General features: G+C 42.4%; 1 protein-coding gene across 8 annotated transcripts in view; it reads left to right on the top strand.

The window, feature by feature from the left end:
* slc11a2.L (solute carrier family 11 member 2 L homeolog) overlaps positions 1-18,296 on the top strand; it is a 67,488-nt gene that overhangs the window by 2,545 nt on the left and 46,647 nt on the right. For 2 of the 8 annotated variants that reach the window (XM_041582557.1, XM_041582552.1), the window contains exon 2: positions 6,853-7,784. In XM_041582557.1, coding sequence (XP_041438491.1) covers positions 7,718-7,784 — 67 coding nt within the window. In that variant the 5' untranslated portion in view covers positions 6,853-7,717. Of the gene's footprint in view, positions 1-3,625; positions 3,726-6,186; positions 7,785-13,657; positions 13,954-18,296 lie in introns of those variants that run through there. The other 6 variants (XM_041582555.1, XM_041582554.1, XM_041582556.1 and 3 more) reach the window with 6 other exon arrangements.

Raw genomic sequence — 18,296 nt, 5'->3', positions numbered from 1 at the left:
GGCAAAACCAATGAATCTCTGGATTGCCTTAGTGCTCAGCGGTAGGGGCCACTCTTGGATTGCAGACACTTTCACAGGATCCATCTCGAAACCCTCTGGGGAGATGATATAGCCCAGAAAAGGGACCTTTGACACTTCAAACACACATTTCTCCAGTTTAGCAAAGAGAGAGTTCTTCCTCAAACGAGAGAGTACTTCCTTCACCTGGGAGCGATGGCTTGCAAGGTCCTTGGAGAAAATCAAGATGTCATCTAGGTACACGACCACAAACTTTCCCAAGAGATCCTGAAAAATGTCATTCACAAATTCTTGAAAGACAGCGGGGGCATTGCAGAGACCAAAGGGCATTACGAGGTACTCATAGTGCCCATCACGAGTGTTGAATGCTGTCTTCCATTCGTCACCTTCCCGGATGCGGATAAGATTGTACGCCCCACGGAGATCCAACTTAGAGAAGATTTTAGCCCCCTTCAGTTGGTCAAAGAGTTCTGCAATCAGAGGCAAGGGATACCGGTTCTTAATGGTGATTTTATTAAGACCCCGGTAGTCAATACAAGGACGTAAGCCTCCATCCTTCTTTTCCACGAAAAAGAATCCAGCCCCTGCAGGAGAAGTAGAAGGGCGAATAAACCCCCGCTGGAGATTTTCTTGGATATATTCCTTCATGGCAGTGGTCTCTGCAGGGGAGAGAGGATAAGTGTGACCTCTAGGAGGCATGGTTCCTGGCAGGAGATCAACTGGACAATCGTAGAGACGATGAGGAGGGAGAAATTCTGTAGACTTTTTACAGAAGACATCAGCGAACTCCTTGTAGAAGGAGGGAAGCGTCTTCAAATCTGACGTAGAAATATTCACCCTCTGGATGGGTTCAGCAGGAAGGCAGTGCTGTTGACAGTATGGACTCCAACGGGAAACTTGCCCCGAGGACCAATCAATGATAGGATTGTGCAGGCGTAACCAAGGAAGCCCCAAGACGACTGGAACAGAAGGACAGGAAATAATCAGGAACGATAACTTTTCTTTGTGTAAAGTCCCAACCTGCACAGGCAATTCCCCGGTCATCATAGAGATAAACTCGGATTCAAGGGGTCGGTCATCAATGGCGTTACACGAAGTGGAGGAGTCAATGGAAACAGAGGAACATTCATCTGCTTGGCAAAGAGAGCGTCCATGAAATTTCCCGCAGCTCCAGAGTCAATAAAAGCTGAGCCAACAATGGTCTTAGTGGACAGACGGATCTGTAAAGGCAGAAGAAACCTATGAGAGTTCTCTTGTGACTTGGGAGTAACACCCCCTACATGAGTCTTTCCAAGGTTACCTTGAAGAGGGGAACTCTGAGGCTTCACTGGACAGGAGTTGGCAAAATGAGATTGACCCCCACAGTAGAGACAAAGTCCAGCCGTACGTCTCCGGAGTTTTTCCTGTTCAGAGAGACGAGCTCTTCCGACTTGCATAGGTTCCTCCGGAGAAATAACAGAAGGCTGCTGGGGGGTATGAGGTAACAGAGGTCTTTGAAAGCGAGGAGCCAACATGGGTTGAAATTTTTTACAACGCTCCTTCTCTACTTGATGCTCTCTGAGACGAGTGTCCACCTTAATGGATAGATCTTCCAAGAGGTCAGGGAACTCCCTGGAAACAAGATCATCTTTAATGCGAATAGACAGACCTTGATAGAATACGGCCTTATAGGCATCGTCATTCCAGGAAGTCTCAGCCATCAAAGTTCTAAAGTCAATAGCATAGTCACTGACACTGCGGTTTCCCTGCCGGAGTTGCAGAAGACGAGAAGGGGCATTAGTGACCCGACCCGGGGCATCAAACACAGTACGAAATGCTTGAAGAAAAGCCTTGGCATCAAAAGTTAGTGGAGAATTCTTCTCCCAAAGAGATGTTGCCCACTCAAGCGGTTTGCCCACCAAACGAGACATCACATAGCCCACCTTGGAACGTTCATTGGGGAAGTGCGAGGGTTGAAACTCGAACTGAATCTGTGTAGCGAAACCTCTGCAGGCCTGTGGGTCCCCACTGAAGCAAGGAGGAGGCGGAATACGAGGCTCAACAGACGAGAAACCTGTGGTAGACGAGACGACCCTCATGGGAGGATTTACAGCAGCTTGGGAAGCAGAAGGCGCTGGAGGCACTCGAGAGAGAAGGGTATCGAGTGCCTGCCCTATGCGGTACTGCTGGGCTTCATATTCCTCCATGCGGGATGCCAGTCCGTGGAGCGCTCGTCCGACATCAGGCGTAGCTTCCTCAGTAGGATCCATGGCCCAAGTATAATGTCAGGGAGCCGGGAAGCTCCCACCAGGGAGGTTGTCAGGATCAAGGAGGAAGCCCACAAGGGAGTCAAGGTCGCGGAGTCCAATAGGGGTAAACCAGAAGAATAATCAAAGTCCAGGCAAGGGTTCAAGGGCAGGCAGAATAATCAGCAAAGTCCAAAGTCCAGGCAAGAGGTCGGCAACAAACAGGAACAAGATTAGTCTCAAAATAGCAGACAGGAAACCCAGGAAACACACAGGAACGAATCCTATACTTGGGCGCCATTCTGGCGTCTTGGTAGGGCTTTAATATTTGAATTTGGCGCCATAGTGATGTCATCGGCGTCCTTGCGCCGACGTCGATGCACTGACGTCATTGCGCCGGCGCCGCTACCCACGTGTCGGCCATGGGCGCCGCCATTTTGGGAGCGACGCCGGCAGGAGAGGACGCGCCGCCCGGAGCTCCTGGACCTGCTCCGGGCGGCGATCGTGACAGTAGGGTGTTACAATAGAGACAACATACCCAGTAGCAGAAGGGGGCCTGAAAAGTATAAGAAAGGCTTCTTATACTTTTCAGGCCCCCTTCTGCCTATTGAGGGATCTGACACACATCATTTTCTTGGCAAAAGGGGGGCCCAGAAACCTCTAGTTATGCCCTGCTATTTGGGTCTTTTTAAAGTATATGTTTACTAATGTTTAGAAAACAATGTACATAACTCATCACCTATTAATGCTGCTAATTATATATTATTATATATTATTTATTAGATAGGTTGTGTGATGTACATTGAGAACCTTATCAAAGATCTTGAAGGTCACCTTAAACTAACTGCATGGTTTGCATTTTTCGTTAGGGTGTGTGCAGTAAAGAATAACAACAACATTTGAAGTGCACCATATTCGTCGTCTTCAGGACCTGGCACTGGTTAAGCTAATATTCTTTTGCTGTTTATACTGCCTTTCCATATACAGGTGTAATTGACCTTTCTGCCCTTCGGTGTTATACTCTGTTAATTCGAATCTTCACAGTTTGGTGTTTTAATAAAAGTACATGTTGTGCATATGCATTATTCCTGTGTCAGCAGGATACATTTTGCACGTAAGTCCATTTGTTTTTTTCCATCTTACTTTTTTACCTTTAACTTTGGTAAATTCCTTTCTTCTTGCACAATATATGAAATAACTTTGCCATTTATTTGAACAGAAATGCCACTTTTACAATGTCTTCCTCTAATTACTGGAAAAATCACTTAATTGTGTTTACACAGTTTCTATTGGCTTCTCAATGATGCTTTGAATTCTAGGGAACACTGCCAACCAATGGAACCCAAACTGAGACTCTCTTATCTAATCAGGGAAGTCACTTTAAAAGTGAAGTAGTGGTACGATACCGAAGGCAGTGGATGAAAAACTTAACAAAGAAGAAGATGGGAGGCAAGAAGTCTGAGTCCAATCCATGTGAACTAGGTAAGTATACAGGTATTACTTTATTTGAAACACTCGTTTCCATAAAAAATGGCACAGCAGCCCCCTTACATAGACAAAAAATGTGCATGGACAAATCATACTGGGGCTCATTTATCAACACTGGGCAAATTTGCCATGTGGTAGTTACCCATAGCAGCAAATCAGTGTCTAGCTTTTTAAAGGAGAATTCAACTGTTAACTTAAAAAAAACCATACCCCCTACCCTACATAGAACCCCCACCCCCCCCAGCCTAGCTGCCCCCCCCTCCCGGGAAAATGCCCCTACTTTTTACTTCACGCTCTGTGCAGATTCAGGGATCGCAGTTCACTGCAGCTATCTTCTGGGTCTTCGTGTCTTCTTCCTGCGCTTCTGCAATTTTTGTCCATTTCTGCTCATGCGCAGTTGTCGCAAACCTGGAAATTGCTCCAACTGCGCATGTGCTGCTTTGCCGGTCTCGGTTTCAGATTACGAAAGACCCGGAAACTTTCTAAATACAATCAATTAAAAATTCTGTACTGTTTCTGAAATAATAAAGTTTATCTTCACTGTCCCTCTCTCAGCATCTGTTTCTCTTCATTCTCTCTTCATGCAGGAGTTGGGTGTCAGATATTCATTGACAGTTAGATCCAATATACAGTATATTATAGGGGGGCTCCTTTTGCCTAGAAGATGTATTACTTTTCACTATTAAAATCACCAGAAATCCTGTCTCTGTACATGCAGGATTTGTGCAAAAGGCAGTTATTTTGTGAGATTTTATGTCACGCTAGTTTTTCCAAAACACCAGAAAAGAACCCAAGATTCTGGTCTCAGCTTGCTCTTCTGGCTATAACTGCCGCTTTTCACTTCGGGAGGAGCCCTCCGCTACTCAGATGTCGCCATGACTTATAGCAAGAGAACCAAGGGTTCATTTCTGAGCAGGCTAGGAAACCAGAGAGTATAAACAGATGGACGGGCACCAGGCATAGCGTTGTCAAAAAACAGGCAGGGTCAAATACCAGAATGACAGCGAGGTACCAAATCAGAATCCGAAAAATGTAGTCAAACAGGCCAAGGAGTCGGGACAGGCAGCAATCATCAGTGTCAGAACAGGCAGGAAGTCAAAACCACAGATTTCAGAATACAGAACGCATCCAGGACTGCTTAAAAATAACCTACTTTGGGCAACCCTGAATTGCGCCCTGGCCCTTTAAATTTTTGCTCTGCGTGTGATGACATCATCGTGCATGCGCCAGCGACTAAATAAGACGTGCGCGCACCTGAAAAGAGAACATGAGATTCTTCTTCAGTGTGTACATGTTCTCTGTAGACATAACTATTGTATAACTCAGATAATGGGTGTCAAGCAGAGGCCACAATCAGATTATAGACTATTAAAATAATAAAGATGAATCCAAATACAAACAGTCCATTATTTCAGCCAAAATTAAAAAAAAAGTTGTTATCCTTATATTAATAGTTTTCAAGTAAAAACAAGGAATAACAGAACTGCTTTACATACATTTTATCTCAACTTTAAAGAAAAAAAGAGAAAACCTTAGTGTAGAATATTTACAGCAGTTCTTTATTAATGATCACCTGTATAAATAGTTTTCCCCCCATTTTGCAAATAGTATATTGCTGCTGCTCTGATTTTCTCATGGGTTATTTACCAGTGTAAATGTGACAGCCCTGAATGTTCCCACGTAAGTTACCAAACCACTCCTTGCAAAGTGCTGTACAGGTATGGGACCTGTTATCCAACATGCTTGGGACCTGGGGTTTTCTGGATAACAGATCTTTCTGGATCTTCAGCATATAGCGTCAATCAATTCAATTCTGAGGAAGTGTGTAGACACGAAACGCATCTGACCTCAGAAGTTTGTTTGTAAATTGAATGCATCAACAAAACATACACTTTTTAACTTAATTGGTGGTTTTGAGAAGTTGATTAAGCAATCGACTGATTGGCCATGCAGTGTCAGCCCTGTAGCTTTATCCTAAGGGCTCTTACTGACGAGCGTTTGAAGCTGCGCTCCTGTTCCATTTTCTGCGTTCAGCCGCAGGGGAGCGCAGGAATAGACGCATTAGGTTTTTTTCAATGGGGCTGTACTCACACAGGCGCGTGTAGGCGCCAAACGCAGGTTGAGACACAACATGCTGCATTTTTCCTGCGTTCGGCGCCTACACATGCCTGTGTGAATACAGCCCCATTGAAAACAGCTAAATGCGTCTATTCCTGCGCTTTGAAGCTGCGCTCCCGTTCCATTTTCTGCGTTCAGCCGCAGGGGAGCGCAGGAATAGACGCATTAGGTTTTTTTCAATGGGGCTGTACTCACACAGGCGCGTGTAGGCGCCAAACGCAGGTTGAGACACAACATGCTGCATTTTTCCTGCGTTCGGCGCCTACACATGCCTGTGTGAATACAGCCCCATTGAAAACAGCTAAATGCGTCTATTCCTGCGCTTCCCTGCGGCTGAACGCAGAAAAACGGAACGCAGGGGTGCGCAGCTTCAAACACTCGTCAGTAAGAGCCCGTAATGTGCCAAAGATTTACACTTTGTTTATTTCACTGGATACCCTACAATGTTACATAACCTGGACTGAAAAGCATGTTGTGTACTCTATATCTCATTTACTTGGTATTATGTTCAAATTACAATGTGGTTTACCCCTTTTTATGTTATACGCAAACATGGCACTTAGTTTTAAAGTGGATCTCTTAAAGGGGCAGTTTGCTGCCTTTTTAACCAGAATTTATAAGACAGAGCTTGTCCTAAACATTTTGTTTTCCTACTGTTTTAATAATAACATTTGTTTTTGTTATTTCTTGGGCTAATCAGACTAAACAGGGAAATTTAAGCCACCAGTTACCAGTGCACAGATAAATAGAAGTGAATTATGCAGGGGAATTATCTGAGCTCAAAAACCAAACATAGAGTAGCTTCTCTAATGGATTTTGCCATGTGTGTTCTTTGTTATTTCATGATGATTTGCAATCTGCAGTACAGTGAATAAAACTAAATTTTAACTACATCAGAGAGAGGTGAGAAGTACAGTATTATATGGTGGTACCATAAAGCAACAGCATTGAATATGTAGAATAATACAACTATTGTGCTATTTCCCTAATTCTTCCTTTGTAGGGTGTTACAATAAAGACAACATACCAGTAGCAGAAGGGGGCCTGAAAAGTATAAGAAGCCTATTGAGGGATCTGACACACATCATTTTCTTGGCAAAAGGGGGGCCCAGAAACCTCTAGTTATGCCCTGCTATTTGGGTCTTTTTAAAGCATCTGTTTACTAATGTTTAGAAACAATGTACATAACTCATCACCTATTAATGCTGCTAATTATATATTATTATATATTATTTATTAGATAGGTGTGTGATGTACATTGAGAACCTTATCAAAGATCTTGAAGGTCACCTAAACTAACTGCATGGTTTGCATCTTCGTTAGGGTGTGTGCAGTAAAGAATAACAACAACATTTGAAGTGCACCATATTCGTCGTCTTCAGGACCTGGCACTGTTAAGCTAATATTCTTTTGCTGTTATACTGCCTTTCCATATACAGGTGTAATTGACCTTTCTGCCCTTCGTGTTATACTCTGTTAATTCGAATCTTCACAGCTTGGTGTTTTAATAAAAGTACATGTTGTGCATATGCATTATTCCTGTGTCAGCAGGATACATTTTGCACGTAAGTCCATTTGTTTTTTTCCATCTTACTTTTTACCTTTAACTTTGGTAAATTCCTTTCTTCTTGCACAATATATGAAACAACTTTGCCATTTATTTGAACAGAAATGCCACTTTTACAATGTCTTCCTCTAATTACTGGAAAAATCACTTAATTGTGTTTACACAGTTTCTATTGGCTTCTCAATGATGCTTTGAATTCTAGGGAACACTGGCAACCAGTGAAACCCAAAATGAGACTCTCTTATCTAATCAGGGAAGTCACTTTAAAAGTGAAGTAGTGGTACGATACCGAAGGCAGTGGATGAAAAACTTAACAAAGAAGAAGAAGATGGGAGGCAAGAAGTCTGAGTCCAATCCATGTGAACTAGGTAAGTATACAGGTATTACTTTATTTGAAACACTCGTTTCCATAAAAAATGGCACAGCAGCCCCTTACATAGACAAAAATGTGCATGGACAAATCATACTGGGGCTCATTTATCAACACTGGGCAAATTTGCCATGTGGTAGTTACCCATAGCAGCAAATCAGTGTCTAGCCTTTTAAAGGAGAATTCAACTGTTAACTTAAAAAAACCATACCCCCCTACCCTACATAGAACCCCCACCCCCCCAGCCTAGCTGCCCCCCCCTCCCCGGGAAAATGCCCCTAACTTTTTACTTCACGCTCTGTGCAGATTCAGGGATCGCAGTTCACTGCAGCTATCTTCCGGGTCTTCGTGTCTTCTTCCTGCGCTTCTGCAATTTTTGTCCATTTCGGCTCATGCGCAGTTGTCACAAACCTGGAAATTGCTCCAACTGCGCATGTGCTGCTTTGCCGGTCTCGGTTTCAGATTACGAAAGACCCGGAAACTTTCTAAATACAATCAATTAAAAATTCTGTACTGTTTCTAAAATAATAAAGTTTATCTTCACTGTCCCTCTCTCAGCATCTGTTTCTCTTCATTCTCTCTTCATGCAGGAGTTGGGTGTCAGATATTCATTGACAGTTAGATCCAATATACAGTATCTTATAGGGGGCTCCTTTTGCCTAGAAGATGTATTACTTTTCACTATTAAAATCACCAGAAATCCTGTCTCTGTACATGCAGGATTTGTGCAAAAGGCAGTTATTTTGTGAGATTTTATGTCACGCTAGTTTTTCCAAAACCCCAGAAAAGAACCCAAGATTCTGGTCTCGGCTTGCTCTTCTGGCTATAACTGCCGCCTTTCACTTCGGGAGAAGCCCTCCGCTACTCAGAAGTCGCCATGACTTATAGCAAGAGAACTAAGGGTTAATTTCTGAGCAGGCTAGGAAACCAGAGAGTATAAACAGATGGACGGGCACCAGGCATAGCGTTGTCAAAAAACAGGCAGGGTCAAATACCAGAATGACAGCGAGGTACCAAATCAGAATCCGAAAAATGTAGTCAAACAGGCCAAGGAGTCGGGACAGGCAGCAAAAAATTAAAAAAAAGTTGTTATCCTTATATTAATAGTTTTCAAGTAAAAACAAGGCATAACAGAACTGCTTTACATACATTTTATCTCAACTTTAAAGAAAAAAAAGGAAACCTTAGTGTAGAATATTTACAGCAGTTCTTTATTAATGATCACCTGTATAAATAGTTTTCCCCCCATTTTGCAAATAGTATATTGCTGCTGCTCTGATTTTCTCATGGGTTATTTACCAGTGTAAATGTGACAGCCCTGAATGTTCCCACGTAAGTTACCAAACCCCTCCTTGCAAAGTGCTGTACAGGTATGGGACCTGTTATCCAACATGCTTGGGACCTGGGGTTTTCTGGATAACAGATCTTTCTGGATCTTCAGCATATAGCGTCAATCAATTCAATATTTTATTACCATAGCAATGACCAAACTGTTGTAGTTTTTTTCTTGTGGTTTGTTGTAGACAGTGTCACTAAAATCGTTGGGCAAAGAAATGAAATAGTCATTTGCAAATGACTTTATGATACATATAGTATCTTAAGCTTGATGTGATATATCTTAATTATTTATTGCGATATCTTGGCAGTTATCTACTGGCAGCTAGTGGTGGTCAGCAAGCAGGATGTCTTGTGGTTTTCAGCTGTTCGTGCTGAACTTTAGCAGCTGAACTTCTAGCTTGTCTTTTCTCTTTTTCTGCTAAAACACTTACCCTTCATCTCAATAAAACAGAAAAGGAACAGTAATACCAAAAAATTAAAGTGTTTTAAAGTAATGAAAACATCATATATTGTTGCTCTGCATTGGTAAAACTGACGTGTTAGCTTCAGAAACACTACTATAGTTTATATAAACAAGCTGCTATGTAACAATGGCAGACATTAAAAAAAGGCTATATGGCACAGTTTAAATAGTGGATAACAGATAACACCAATAGGTCCTACAGAGCTTATGTTCTACAGAGCATATCTGCTGTGTAACTTGAGCCTATCTTGGCTGCCCCATTGCTACACAGCATCTTATTTATATAAACAATAGTAGTGTTTCTGAAGCAAACACACCAGTTTTACCAGTGCAGGGCAACACTGCATTATATTTATTACTTTAAAAGACTTTCATTTTTTGATGTTACTGTTCCTTTAATATTAGAAATCATATAAGAAACAGAATGGCAATATTTTCAGAAATAAAATGGCTGTGCTTAAAGGGGTGGTTCACGTTTAAGTTAACTTTTAGTATGCTATAGAATGGCCAATGGCTATGATGTTGTAGGCAGGGCTATTGCATCATTTGAGTGTGTGTGCAAAGGGGGAGGCAGATTGGTAGTGCAGAGAGTGCATTTGCACTAGAAGAGACAAATCTTTGCTCTTAAAATGACCATAGAAGGAGTGCCTTTTTGTTTTTGTCACTCATGGTAACCTGTTGCACACTGCACCTGACACAAGGCTCTGAACTTGCCTCATGGTAGGAGTGGCCCTGTTGGCTCATATAGACAAATACAAGATTCCTCTGCACTCAACCCATTATCAATATATTTAAGACAGCGACATTTTGTGCATACTGCTACTGAAAAATGCCTTACCCTTTAAACAAAACAGGGATTGTTTGTCCATATATTGCAATATATTTAAGCTGGCCAACTACGTCAAAGTTATCCCATATCTGGCCAGTCCTATGCTCAATTTTCATCTGATTCATTAAGAATTCTATGGTTTAATTATACATTTTATAAAAGGGACGAATACATTTTACCTGCAACTTACTAGCTGCTTTCAAAGTAAAACTCCCAAACTTGGCTGCCCTTTTATTAGACACCAGTGGGATCACCTGACTATAGTTGGAGGGGGTGGGAGCTACAACATGGAGCTGGTCACTGCTCCTGTATAACTATAACAAACAGGGGAAAGTTAAAAACTAGTGGTGAGCACAACTTTCCCCTGTTGGCTCATAGTCAGTGTACCAATTGATCTCACCGGTATTTAGTTGGATTTAGTTTAGCTCTGTGCAAAACAATTCTTCCACTTCCAACTCAGCAAACTCATTGTGTACGTATTATTGTGCAGAAACACTAATTGTTGCAACAAAGTAGGAACCACTGAATTGTGAGGACTGTCATTTTATGCTGTAGCCTTAAAAGACATGGAAAACAGCCCCAGAACTAGGGGTAGACAGAAAAGGTAACAAGCCTGCAACTGTTGGGGGTACCTGTTCTGCCTGCTACACCTAGTTCTGGGTGTTGGTGAGTTAAATAAGGATCTTCACCCTAGCATCTATGTGCCACATGCGTCAACCTCCCTGCCTGGCCTGCATGTACCATGGGTACCTGATTGAGTTGGCCCAGGCACTGAAGGAAAAGGTATGCCAATGTATTATAATTATTATATAGTAAAATCAGCAAATTGAAGTAGAAGTCTAAAGAAGCCACATGGGAGCCTATGTAAATATAAGTAAGATGGAAGGACATATTAAGAATAGATCCCCACTCAGATCAGTGTAATTTATTATGCAGAGTAGCAAGGGTCTGGGGAAAAAAGATAGTAATATGTTAACCCCCCCCCTTATTATTCTTTCCTTGTCCTTTAAAATGAGCTTTTAATGGAACAATTAGCCCTAGCCCTAACAATGGAAAATAGCCACAGGTCATTATTTCCCTTACACCAACATTACTGCTGTCACTATGGGGCAAATTTACTTACCTTCGAAGTTGTGCCAGCGTTGGCTTCGCCACACTTCGCCAGGTGAAGTTTCACCAGGGCGCCGCTATTTCACTAAAATCCGAAGTTGCGCTCAGGGAGGCGAAAGGTAGCGAAGTTGCACTACCGTTAATTTGTCAAGCAAAGCGAAGCTACGCTAGTGATGCCTAATTTGCATATGGCGCCAAGTTAAAGTACAATAGATGTATATGTAGCAGCAAATACATTACACTACACAAGCCTGGGAAAGCTTCATAAAATAAAATAGAGTTGTTATTTTGCCCTATTCATGTGCCCACTGTATAGTTTAGGTGCCATATGTTAGGAAATGTAGGGGGGAAGGAGGGTGCCCCCAAAAAAATGTATGATTTTTTTCAGCCTATCATCCTTAAAAAAGTAAAAGACGCCAGCGTTTTTTGGGACTATGAGAAAAAATTTAATTTTTTTTTTTAACGCAAGCCCTATCTACTCTATTGCACTTTGCCTGGTCTGAGGAGGTGAAGGCAAGTCTGGCGCAAGAGGTAACGTTCAGTAAAATGCGCAAGTTAGTGAATTAGCGTAGTTACGTCCCTGTGCCATAGCGCAACTTCTCCTGGCGTAAGGGTGCGAAGTAGTGCTAGAGTAGGTCCACTTCGCTAGCGAATTTACACTGTTAGTAAATTGGCGAATTAACGAAATTATGTCACACTGGCAAATTTGCGCTAGCGTTAGCGGATTCGCGCTTTAGTGAATTTGCCCCTAAGCATTTAGGCTGGTAGAGATCTCCAGGCATGTGTCAAACCCAGACTTTTACAATATATTATCAGATGTTGATATTTCATTAATCAGTGCACAGGATGCCATCCCACTGCTCCAGAGTCCAATAACTGACAGTTTTACCCCTCTAGTTCAGATATCGCTTTGCATTGCATATGGCAATGTTAGGCGTGTACTCCTGATCAAGCAGAGTTACTTTGGAACACAGACAGCAGTGAGTGTTACAACTAAGGACATGTAATTTTATATGGAGTGCCTCGATACTCTTAGAATATTAATGTATACTGGAAAACTTGCAGTTCAGTAACAGGACTGTGTAACTGAGAAGTGTGAAAAAGCATTGTCACTTGCTGTAGATAGAAGGTGTAGTCAGTAGAAAAAGAAAGGATGTTATCATGGCATCTCATTATATCACAGGTGTCTATGCAGAAACAACTCAATATTACAGCAAAGCAAACATATATTTTTAATAGCACTGCGCTTCTTGTGGTGCAGAATGCCTTTGACTTTCGAGAAATGTTATCACCACACAGACATCAATAACAGTTCATGTGGGCGGGAGCATGGCTGGTGCCCCAGTAGAAATGAATGTTTTGGTTGCTACCTTTACAACAGGGGTGTCCAAACTGCAGCCCAGGATGAATATGAAAGCGGCCCAGCTTGAATTTCCGCCAATCCAGGAAACGTCATGTTGCAATGTCACGCACAGAGAGCGTATGTACGCGGTCGCTAATTGTGTGCTTTAAATTGTACATGGTGGGGCACATTTACTAAGGGTCAAATATCGAGGGTTAATAAACCCTCAAATTCGACCCTCGAAGTAAAATCCTTCGACTTCGAATATCGAAAAGTAACGCGGAAGGTCCCCATAGGCTAACATTGTACTTCGGTAGGCATAGGCTAACATTGTACTTCGGTAGGTTTAAACTACTGAAGTATGTAGTCGAAGTTTTTTTTAAAGAGACAGTACTTCGACTATTCAATGGTCGAAGTACCCAAAAAAAATACTTCGAAATTCGAAGTTTTTTTTACTTCGAATCCTTCACTCGAGCTTAGTAAATGTGCCCCACGGTGTGTGGCTTCCTAGAGCAGGAAAAGCAGTTCACAAGTGAACAAACCTATCATAGGTTTACGATACCCTCTTTTATTTCATTTTTATAATAAAATAAATCAAAAGTTAGTGTTTGTGTGTATTTCTAGTGTGGCCCCAGAACATTTTTCTTCTATCAATGTGGCCCCGGGAAGCCAAAAGTTTGGACACCCCTTCTTTACAAGTTAGCTTGTGTATACAGAAACACACATTTGCTGGACTGGTTACAATTTCTGTGTGATTACATTAACTGCAGCCACTTTGTGAGAATATATTACTGGTAAGAAAGAAATTTAAAAAAAAAAAAAAAAGTATCGTATCATCGTTCTGTCTTGTGGCCAGCTTGGAACAGACCATTTTGCTGACTCAACCCTGATAAAAGATTTAAAAAAAAAAACACAAAAAAAACCCCAGGGGCGGGGCGGAATCCAGCTTGGAACGCACAGCCACCTTGGAGATGCATGTGAGGTATTGTGTAAGATTCCGGCTGGCGGCTGCTGGCCTGTGTGTGGAGCGATCTGTGAGAATTTCACATATGACCTGTGCTAGAGAAGGAGCCGTCTCGTGAGAGGTACCGGGGCTCAAGGGGGGACTAGTAAATAAGCAGAGACAGACAGGCATATAAGGACTAGGCTTTATTAGTTACGTGACATTATATGCAGAGGGCAAAGGACTTATTTTAGATATTTTCACGTACTGTAATACTCAAAGCAGTGTAGTAGGAAAAACACTCCTTTTTTTCTCGGGGGTTGAGTCCAAAAATACTTCATGTTTTTAAAAAAGTTATGTTATATTTAGAAGCTTTATATATATATATAATATATATATATATATCTATATAATATTATATTATATTTGTAAACCCAGACAGTCTCTTTGGTACAATTAAAAAAATGGGTCCTGTGCCGTCTCTTGAGGGAGAATGACTGTCCCAGTGTTACAGACACCTGTTTTCCGTAAAGGGGAAATTTAATATAAGCTTCAGCATACTGAAATAAGAAACTATCTCAATATAATCAATTAAAAATGATGCATTGTTTCTGAAATAATCAATTTTATCTTCACTATTCCTCTCTTAGCATCTGTTTCTCTTCATTCAGGAATTCCAATCCAATATATCTTATAGGGGGGCTTCTTTTGCCGAGAAGATGTAATAGAGCTCAGTCTATTAAAATCACCAGAAATTCTGTATCTGTAAATGCAGAATTTGTGCAAAATACTGTTATTTTGTTTGTACTGGAATCAGTTATTTGAATGAGCTCTAATAAATCTGCTAGGAAAAGAAGCCCCCCTATGACATATATTGGATCCAACTGTCAATGAATATCTGACACCCAACTGCTGCATGAAGACAGAATGAAGAGAAACAGATGCTGAGAGAGGGATAGTGAAGATAAACTTGATTATTTCAGAAACAATTCAGAATATTTAATTATTTCTATTTATAAAGGTTCTTAATTCAGTATGCTGAAGCTTATGTTAAATTTTCATTTTCGCAATCGTTCTCCTTTAACCAGATCTGTTTGGTGGTATTATAATAAATCCACAAAGCTTGCCCTGGGTGCATGTAACACAGCAACCAGTAAGGTGTTTACTCTTAAAAAGGTAACCAATAAATGCTGCTTGCAAGTTGGCCGTCATGGGTTACAAGACCTGATGACAGTGGTGTAATTACAGAGGTAGCGGAGGAGACGGGGTGGCCCAGTCCACAGAGTTCACTGTTTGGAAATATGGAAACCCGCCTCCCTGAAAATTTGTGGCTGACGCGTTAAAGGGGTTGTTCACCTTTGAGTTAACTTTTAGTAATATGTATAAAGTGATATTCTGAGACAATTTGCAAATGGTTTTCATTTTGTATTATTTGTGGTTTTTGAGTTATTTAGCCAGAAACGTAACTAGAGGGGGCGGGCCCTGGTGCGTGACGCGCAGCCGGGCCCCCCGCCCCCCTCCGTACAAGATTTTCGGCCCGAATTTTAGTGGCGCGGGCTGCCCGGGGGCCCTGAAGGGCCCTGACCCCCTCGCACCCCCTGCTCCCCCGGTAGTTTCGCCACTATATTTAGCTTTTTATTCAGCAACTCTTCAATTTGTATTTTAAGCAATCTGGTAGCTAGAGTCCAAATTGCCCTTAAACCATGCATCGATTTTGAATAAGAGACTGGAATATGAATAGAAGAGGATCGGAACAGAAAGACAAGTAATATAAAGTAGCAATAACAATACATGTGTATTTGTTTTTTAGATGGGCTCAGTTACCCCCATTTCGAAAGCTGGAAAGAGGCGATGAAGGCAAATAATTAGAAACTATAGAAAATAAATAATGAAGGCCACTTAAAAAGTTGCTTACAATTGGCCATTGTATAACATACTAGAAGTTAACTTGAAGGCAAACCAGCCCTTTAACAGGGAAGGGGGGGGTTAGAGGTTAGCATTGTTCCCTTCCAGTACTGGGATCATGACCTGGATTCTGACCCGGCACTATGTGCAAATAATTTGTTTGTTTTTCAGTGTCAGTACAGTCTCCCAGTACTCCAGTTTCCTCCCATACTCCAAAAACATACAGGCTGCTTGAAAGAGAACTAAACACCTTGATGTGAGATTTTAACTGATCTAAATGTCCCCTGGCCTCACATATCAGCTGTGTAACTGCAGACTTAAGGTGGCCATACACGGATAGATCCGCTCGTTTGGCGATGTCGCCAAACGAGCGGATCTCCCTCCGATATGCCCACCTTGAGGTGGGCAATATCGGGCTGATCCGATCGTGGGCCCTAGGGCCCAACGATCGGATCCTAGCGTTCGCCAAACGGGCGGTCGGATCGCGGGACCGCATCAACGAACAGATGCGGCCGCGATCCGACGGGATTTTTAACCCCATCCGATCGAGATCTGGCCGACTTTCGGCCAGATCTCGATCGGGGAAGCCCGTCGGGGGCCCCCATACACGGGCCAATAAGCTGCCGACTTGGTCTGTCGGCAGCTTTTATCGGCCCGTGTATGGCCACCATTACACAGCAGGGTTGGTGGCTCTGAACTTTGGCCACATCACAGCCTGTTTCTGGCTCCCTGACAGTAATCACCTATCAGAAACACAAGTAGTGAAAGCAGATTCTGGTCCTGGCTTCCAATTCTCCTTTAACAGCTTCTGATAAAATTGACTATAGTGTGTGTGAATGTAATATGTACCTTGGACTGTAAGCTCCACTGTGAACGATGAAATGTCTCTGAAGTACAGTGTAAATGGGTCAGCATGATAGAAATAAATGATAATATTTAGAGCCGTATGTCTTTCCACAAAAGGGAACTGCACAGGAAGGCGTTCTATTTATAAAGCTTATGTTGTCCAAAATTAATTTATATATGTTATTATATTATTTATATAGTGCTGACACATTTATGCAGTTTTTTTTAGAGATTGTTCATTACTTACATTTGAACCTGCCTTAAGTGGACTGTGGTCAATTTTCGTAGGAACCAATGGACTTGTCTGTATGAGGAGGAGACTAAAGTACCACAGAGGGAACATACAAACTCCATGCCAATATGTTGTCTCCGGATCATCCGAGACAGTTCTTTTTCTAAAACAAATCCATGTTGTTTCCATCGGTTATGCATGGGTAGACCAGGAGCTTGCCAGACCAGCAAGTTTTTTTCTTTGCCCCAGAATGCTACTTGCATATTTATGTTGGATAATATGTTTGGCATGCAAGTACACTTTTCTTCTTATTTGTAAAGACGTTTCTCTGGTTTGTGATCCAGCCGTATTATGTTAAAATTCAATGTATCAGGTTGGAGCTTTGTAAATCAGGTGATGAGGTAGGAGCTTTGTAAACAAGTCACTGTGACACCTCTCACAGCCCTTTGTAGCTCCTGTCAGCTACAAACATAACATGTACAACTAAGAAAAACAATAGTGCAAGTGCCAGAACTTTTTGAGTAGCTCACACCAGGTCACCACAAGAGCATTTAAACTATCTCGGTCCTCCATAGATGCAGGAATTGGACACACCAGAAACATGCAGACTAGCCACACCAGAACACCATCAGCATGTCAGCATGATTGTGATCCCAGAGAAGGGTAAAAAGTGTGTTTTGCCTTTAATTTTCCCCTCTAGCCATTGGAAGCTACAAGGGAGTTGTGTCTAAACAGAGAATGGTCTCTCTGTGTAAAGGATTTTGATACTTTTTATTCTGGGAGGAACGGACAATCCATTCCAGTGGTCCAGTTCGCATGTTGGAGCGACAGTAAGGCTGTCATGTGGAAAAATATTACTTTAAATGCTAATGAGAGTGTTAAGAAGGTCTCTCAGAGCAGGGCACAGAATAGGATTCCGTACCCACCACCCCAGGTAGACCCCCTTCCCTCCTCCCCCCAGGCTAACTACCCCCCCCCCCCCCGGGGAAATGCCCCATACTCCATACTTACCCCTTGGTGCAGATTCTTCCAGCGGAATTCCACTCATCCATCTTCCACGTCCTCTGTAAGCTGACTGAGAGATCGGTATTTCTGCACATGCGCAGTTGGAGCAGTTTGCTGGTTTGTGACAACTGCGCATGCGCGGAATTGCACGGAAATTGCCGATCTCTCAGTCCGCTTACCGAGGACGCAGAAGATGGATGCGTAGAACTCCGCTGGAAGAATCTACGCCAAGGGGTAAGTATGGGGCATTTCCCTGGAGGGGTCTTTAGCCTGGGGGGAAGAGGGAGGGGTTTACCTGGGGTGGGGGTACGGGTTTTTTTGCAAAAGGGTTTCCGTCTCCTTTAAATGTGTGCTGTTAAAACACTGATGAACTGTGTTCCATATACCAGGAACATTATGTTGGAAGAGTTTTCCTTGAATAAACTCTTGTTTTTGTCTGAAGATGCACTGTCCCTGTCTTTATGCTCCTGGTCCTCCGCTTACCTGCCTACCTGCCT

Source organism: Xenopus laevis, chromosome 2L, assembly GCF_017654675.1.
Source record: "Xenopus laevis strain J_2021 chromosome 2L, Xenopus_laevis_v10.1, whole genome shotgun sequence".
Taxonomy (NCBI): domain Eukaryota; kingdom Metazoa; phylum Chordata; class Amphibia; order Anura; family Pipidae; genus Xenopus; species Xenopus laevis.
This window is presented reverse-complemented; position numbering and strand designations above follow the sequence as displayed.